The following is a 7,315-nucleotide window of genomic DNA, read 5'->3' as shown; positions in this document are numbered from 1 at the left end:
CTTATTATTGTAATTATTAAATTATTAAAAAAATACAATAAATTTTATTACAAAATTCTTGGATATATAATAAAATAGATATGATTAATTCGTGTGACTTCAGTTTTTATAACTTATTTAGCAGATTCTGTAGATTTCCTAGTATCACTTGGGCCAGCAAACCTGGCTAGGCAATTTCTTGAAAAGACCAATCAACGACCATAGATGAAGCTGGAACTTAATCTTAATTATATGTCAACTTTCATTTGTCTTTCTTTTTTATTTTTTATTTTTATTTTACAAGATAGAATTTCTACTCTAATCTAATCTAAGTGTACATATGTGTGAAGCTATTTCCTTGAAACTTGAACTCCGACCCTTAACCCCACACTCCATAAGCACTTATACTTATAAAGTGATTATTTCTGTTCATCTCCCCACTACTTTTTCTGTTCTTTCTATTAATTTACGAAGAAAATCAAAGAAAGAAAAAGAAATAGTAACTTCGAGGAGAAAAGTTAGGGCTGTAAACGAGCCAAGTTTTGTCGAGTAGTGAATGTTCAAGCTCGGCTCGACAGCAAAAATAGAATGTTCAAGCTTGGTTTGAGTTTGATTCAAGCCTACAAATACTGTTCAAGCTTGACCTCGTTATAAAGTATAAAAACTTGAGCTCTGCTTGGCTTGATTCATTAGTTAAGCCAAACTCGGGCTCAATATCTTGTTTTTGAGATATTGAGCTTGAGATCCAACATAAGTATATTATCAAGCCTATATCAAGTTTATTATCTAGCTTATTTGGTTTGAATGAGTGGTCTCAACTTAAAATTAATTAAAGTTTTAGAAAAATGTGAGTTTACTTCAAGCTCATATTAATTTTATTACCAAACTCATAAATAAGTTTAGGCTCAACTTATTTGGTTACTTTTATATCGAGCCTTGATGTACACGAGTTTATTTATGAACAATATTTTTTACTCAGGCTCGGCACGTTTCTTAAATAAGCCTAAAACTAAATCTTAAACTTGGTTTGTTTATAAACAAACAAACAAAAACGAATTTTTTATCGAGTCAAACTTGAGCGGTTTTTGAACCGCTTGCTTCGTTTATAGCCTTAAAAGAAAAATGAAAAAAGAAAAAAGTAGAATCAATAGTATTTAATTCACATATTAATATGGAAAGGAAAAAAGTGGCGGCTTTCTATATATCAACGTGTTCGTTTATGAACCAAAACTTTGCCTTTCAAAGATGACAAAAAGTCCAAGAGCAAAGGCGAGAGAGAGAGAGAGAGTTCAATACTACTGAACACATACATTTCTGATTGAGTCAGGCCATCACTGAGATCATTGAGAGCTAAAGATGTCTCTTCCAAGAGCTTCAGATAGCAATAACAGCAACCCTTTCCCCCATTCTCTCTTTCCACACAAGCAGAGCAAAGTAGGTTAGTGCATATAATATATATTTTTCATCAATAATATTTGTTTATATTCATGTCCTTAATTAATTATTATATAATATATATTTATTTTTATTAGCATTGGTTTATTTTGATTTTCAGAAGAGAGTGATGAAGATTTGTTCACAGTTCCAGACGTGGAAACTCCACCAACTATGAATTCTTCTGACATCTCTAATGTTTTTGGTAATAATAAGGAAAATAATAGTGCAGAGACTCAGCACCACAGTACTTCTGGGTTATCTGGTAAACGTCGCAGGGGAAGAAACCCTGTTGATAAAGAATACAGACGTCTCAAGAGGTATCTTAATCTTCTTTTTCTGTTTAATTTATGGATGAATAAACCCATTTATAAATATATATATATATATATATTTATCAGATTATAATTATATAGCTAGCTTTTATTGTTCATGTTTTTTTTTTTAATAGCATTTAACCTTTAAAAAAAAAGGGAAAATCTTACGATTGCTTTTAGTATTGCAATGAATTAATTTTATGGTTCATTTGGATTAGCTTTTTTTTTTTTTTTTTTTTTTTGGCTAAACGATGGCAAAAATACAATTATTGTTAAAAAAAGAGTGAAGTTTTAAAAAATTATAAATATAAAAATAAGTTAACAAGGTAATCTAAGACTCTTATACCACAAGGATCACTGGATCAGAAGATCAACTACAAAAATGTCTAAGCCTAATTAGGAGGAGATTAACATATGAAAGCTTGATAGTAAAACAACTAGAACTTGTTTAGATCCACAATTTTAATTGCGGCTTGATTAATTTTAAGCATAACACACTTAATGCGGAATATATGTGATTAGCAAATTACTTAATCAAAGCACTCAACAATTGCATGAATGAACCAATTAGTGCAAGGCAAATATGTAAAGGGCAGTAGGGAAAAGATACTCAAACCCAAAATAACATGGTAATGTGTTATCAAAGAAGAAAACTGAAGAACTCGGCAACCCTTCAAGCCGAAATGATCCACTAGTGAATAAGTTAGAGTACAAGGATAACCAAAAAAACTTTCCAAGCCTAATCTATCCTAAGTACTTGAGCCCTCCAAGTTTCAGCTATTAACGGACTTCTCAGAGTCTTGTCTTCACTAGCTTTCTGGATCTTGCAATATTGCCCGATTGCACTACCAATTCTCATCGGCTTATTTTGGCAAAGACTCAATGCTTCCCAAGCTTCAAAACACTCTTTACACTTTAAATGGGTGTGGGTTATGTTTAAGGACAAATCTCTTCTCAAAGTATGACAATAGGAGAGGGAAAAGAAAAGAGACTACAATGATTTCTCATTTAATGATGAGTAGCTCTCTCTAGAAGGTGAGTGTTGTGAAACCTTTCTAGGGTTTTCTTCTGAATAGCCTGCTTACAATTTTGTGGGTGATGACCAAATATGTAGTATGAGTGAAGGGTATAAAAATCATACTTAAAATCCCAATTGTTAGGTTATCTCTCGGGTCATCTCACGGGTTGGCCAAGTCACAAGATGCACTGACTCTTGAACTTCCACATGTGCTCCTCACATGACCTTTTGCGGGTGCTACAGTCACAAGCCAAGTCACGAGATTAACTTCTTCAGCAATCTTCACCAACTTAATACTAAACTCATTACAATTAAATCCCACAAAATACAAGGAAATAAATTAATGCAATTACAACATTTTTTGTCATGAAATAAAGCCAACATAAATGTTATATAAAAACCATAACTTTACTACATGTAAATTTGATGTAGGGAATGTTATGGGCTGTTTGTGTATGATTTAGAAACAATAAAATGGCGAGTTGTTTAGAATACATTGATAGGTGGATAAGTACCTCTGCAAGAACACATAGTTCCAAATAGCACACAAAGTCTAACAATTCATTTATATACAAAAACTGATTTACAAAGGGTTTACATTCTACTACTTACATTAGTTGTTTGGCATTAGCAGCTTTTAGATGGTTGACAAGCGTTTAAATCCTATCGGCTAATGCTTAAGAGATCTTCTAACTAACTAACTAATTAGTTACAAGAGGATTAGGATATAGCTACTTGAAATACATTTCATCAAAATCTATTTGAGGTAGTCCGGTATATGAGTATCAGACAACCTAAAGGACATCAGTAATAATATGTCATTTTCAGTCTATGTCATAACTACCATTAGACATTTTGTAGAAAATCAAGATTAATCTCCCCAGATTTTTATTATGAGTCTCAACGGTGTGCTTGTTACAAGAACAAAACACACATCATCCACAACCTAAATACTTTGATGAAATTGATGAGAAAGAGAGAGAGATGTTTCTCAATGTGTTGTTCTCTATAACACCACACGTGAAAATCCTGTAAGTTGCACAAATAAGCCTCACCCTCCTCTATACAGACAACTGAAGGATACGAAGTCAAGAGATACAAACTCTTTGGCAATAGATTGGATTGAGCCCACTACTGGGCATACTCTAATTGTTTTCAGTTTGACCCAATATTTCTAACACATTTATTAGAAGCTTTTTGAGAGTGCAATGCCTAAATAATTAAGTACTGTTTTAGACTCCAAATTTTAATTCCCGTTTAATCAGTTTTAAGCTAATTACAATTGTACATGGTAGTCTTGATTTGGTAAGGCACTAGATTTCTATCACGGCATTTACACACCAATTAAACTTGGTGCTTAATAATGAGAAAGAAAAGTTGCAGAAATTGAAAGTGCAAGAGAAATATAAATAGATTTTTTTAACGTGGAAAACCTCTATATTTGGAGAGGGAGAAAACCACGGGTACAAGCCATTCGAATATTCCATTATTTTTAGAAAATAGTTTCAATGGGGTATTATGTTACAATGGAGAAAGAGAGGATAAACAATAATGATAAGAGAGAAAGAGAAGGTGAGAAGAGGCTTCCACTGTAGAGAGAGAGAGAGAGAACTGGTCATTTATTCTCCTTTTCTTCCTTGAGCCCTCCATTCTTTTATAGCAGTGGACAACCTGCATTTGGTGCTTCTTTGACAGGAGTGCTTGTGCTTGTACTGCACACAATAATGCTGCTTTGACAAGCTGGCCCTCTACTATAATATGCCCAAAACTTGTAGCATATGGCTGGGATTTGTTGCTGCAACTGTAATAGTCCTTGACTGATTTTGTCATTACTTTTACCCACTATCTTGGATGCGTGGACAATAACTAATCGCTACATACTTTCTCGTTATACTTTCTCGTTTATATATATCTATCTTTCTTTTCTTATTATCTGCTATGCCTTGGACACATGGTGATGGTGGATTGACTCATTATTACCAACCTATAACACCACCCCATACAACAATTAAACCGGAATTTACACAATTAACCAAATTAGCTAAGCATGGAACTCAACGATTACATGAATAAACATAATTAAACAATGCAATATGTAAATGGTAGAATGTAAAGATAAGCAAACCCAAGATAACACCTAATGTGTTTTTGAAGAGGAACACCAGAGTACTTAGAATGAAAACCTCTCCGTGCTCCTCCAAGTATGAAATGATCTACCAGTGAATAAGTTAGAGTACAAGAATACATAAAGACCTTCTAAGTCTAAGCTATCCAATGCACTTGAGCCCTCAAAGTTCTAGCTACCAACGGACATCTTTGAGTCTTGTCTTCAACTAATTTTCTAGATCCTGCAACCAAACCTAGTTGCACCTTCAAGCCTCAATGGCTGAAAATGCGTTTCTCTAATGTTTCCCAACAACCAATTCACTCACAACACTCAATGGATGGTGATGTTTGTAATTGGGTTAATCTCCTCTCAAAGGTATCACAATGGTGAAAGGTAGGAGAGTTGATTAAAATTCTCTCAACTCTCAAGTGGGTGTCTCTAGGTCAAAATAGTGAGAATTGAGTTTATATATATGCGGTATAAAAAGGTACAACAGGTGATCCAAAAATAATAGAATTCTTTCTAGTACCAAGCCACTCATGAGACAAGTTGTCTCACGAATTTCCTAGTGATTGCTTTCTGAAACTTCTCACGTGTAAGTCACATGCACCACCCATGAGTTACTTGGTTTGGCGAGTCATCTCACCAGTCAGCATGTCTAGCTGCTCTTCTTGTAATTTCTAACCCAACCCAATTACAAATAAAGCCCACAAAATACATAGACATTAAGCATGAAAATACAAGGAAATAGGCCCGGAATAAAACCAACACAAAACAAGGAATTTACAACTTAACACTTTTCTATAATTCTATAATTTTATGGTTAAAATTTTGGAAATAGGAGGAGACACTTTTAATGGTTATGATATTGATTCTCAAGAAAAAAGGTTGGTAAGAACACTAATTAGGATGTGACTTATAATAGCTCATTTCTTAGCCGATGGAATCATAGATCTATATTAATGTCGTGACTTGTGTAAATGATTTAATGAGTCAAAACACTATGTATATGCTAACAAGATAATTTTTAATAGACAATTATATAATATATTTAATAGTTATGTGAGCTGTTTAAATCATTTAATAAGTCATGTAATTAAAGTGTATATGGAAGTCTTTTGAATGGCCATGTAATACAAGTGCTAAGAAGATGGTAAATAGGCCATCATATTCTTTGTCGAAATGCAAATGGTTTCTTAAATACAATAATCATTCAACACGATCGGATAAGTGTATTGGCCTTGCTGAAAATATGGTGAGTGATCCAAAGCATAATCTCCTCTTTATAGGTTGCTAAGGAACAGGGTGTCTGCTCAACAAGCCCGAGAAAGGAAGAAGGTATATGTCACTGACCTGGAATCAAGAGCCAAAGACTTACAGGACAGGAACTCGAAATTAGAAGAGAAGATCTCAACTCTGGTCAATGAAAATATCATGCTTAGGAAGGTGAATATCTCGTACCTGTCTGAGAGCTTTATTTACACACACACACTTGTATAGAATCTGTGTCATGTTTGCATATATAATTCAAATCCATTCTTCAACAGGTTCTTATGAACACAAGGCCTAAGAATGATGAAAGTGTTGAGCCGAAGCAGGATCAGTTTAGCAAGAGCTGAGAAGCATAAGGTGTTTGTTCTTTAGGCCTTTCAAGTTAATAAATTTTTATTAAGGATTCTCATAGACCCTTTAATTTAGACAAATGTAAATCATCATATTTCCTAAACCATATATGTATAAACGCAAGACACAGTTTATTAATAAGACCAGTGGGTTGGAGTATGTCTCTAAATTTATTTGGTGGTTAAGATAAAGCATGTTTTATTTCTGGGATAAATAAGATTTTTTCAACTAGAAAAGGAGAAAAAATTTCAAATAATTTCTATGGATGAATAACTAATAATAAGTTCAATTAGGAATAAATTTTTTTTTTTTTAATTTTTTGAATAAATAGGTAATGATGAAGCAATTGATTAGATTATGGGCTGATTAGATGATTGCATGACAAAAATAGAAAGAGGTCTGAGTAGTGCAGGGACGGATCCACAGGGGGGGCCAAGCCCCTCACCCCCCCCCCCCCCCTCCCCCCCCCGGCCCAAAGAAAAAAAAGGAAAAAAAAACTGGGCCCCCCTAGCCCAAAGGAGAAAAAAATAATTTTTTTAATGATTATATATATTTTTTATTTCTAGAATTGTGTCTTACTCTTCCAAAAACTTCCAAAAACTTAGACTTCCTCTCTTTTAATTAGTCTAACCCAACTCAAAAACTTAACAAAAACAAAATTTTAAAATAAAAAATAAAAAATCTCAAGCAATCCAATATTAGAGCACTAGCATTAGTTATTCTAAATGATAAATATTTAGTATTTAGAACACTAAATATCAAAAACACTACTGTATGAGACATTTAAAATGCTATATTAAAATAACAAAAGTAAGTTTTGGTTTGTGAAAATAATTT

General features: G+C 33.2%; 1 protein-coding gene across 1 annotated transcript; it reads left to right on the top strand.

Annotated features, from left to right (window-relative positions):
- Positions 1-1,212: 1,212 nt before the first annotated feature.
- Positions 1,213-6,637, top strand: LOC126688773 (transcription factor HY5-like). The gene is made up of 4 exons (XM_050383593.1): positions 1,213-1,417; positions 1,535-1,733; positions 6,145-6,301; positions 6,403-6,637. The coding sequence occupies exons 1-4, from the start codon at positions 1,336-1,338 to the stop codon at positions 6,472-6,474; spliced, it is 510 nt and encodes a 169-aa protein (XP_050239550.1). The 5' UTR covers positions 1,213-1,335; the 3' UTR covers positions 6,475-6,637.
- Positions 6,638-7,315: the final 678 nt, after the last annotated feature.

This window comes from Quercus robur, chromosome 6 (assembly GCF_932294415.1).
Source record: "Quercus robur chromosome 6, dhQueRobu3.1, whole genome shotgun sequence".
Taxonomy (NCBI): Eukaryota; Viridiplantae; Streptophyta; class Magnoliopsida; order Fagales; family Fagaceae; genus Quercus; species Quercus robur.
This window is presented reverse-complemented; position numbering and strand designations above follow the sequence as displayed.

What these genes read in the sequence shown, in the direction of transcription:
- LOC126688773 (XM_050383593.1), top strand. Translation starts at nt 1,336, where the DNA reads ATGTCTCTTCCAAGAGCTTCAGATAGCAATAACAGCAACCCTTTCCCC. An exon ending in ACACAAGCAGAGCAAAGTAG is followed by an intron (nt 1,418 to 1,534) that starts GTTAGTGCATAT and finishes TTTGATTTTCAG; the next exon opens with AAGAGAGTGATGAAGATTTG. An exon ending in GAATACAGACGTCTCAAGAG is followed by an intron (nt 1,734 to 6,144) that starts GTATCTTAATCT and finishes TCCTCTTTATAG; the next exon opens with GTTGCTAAGGAACAGGGTGT.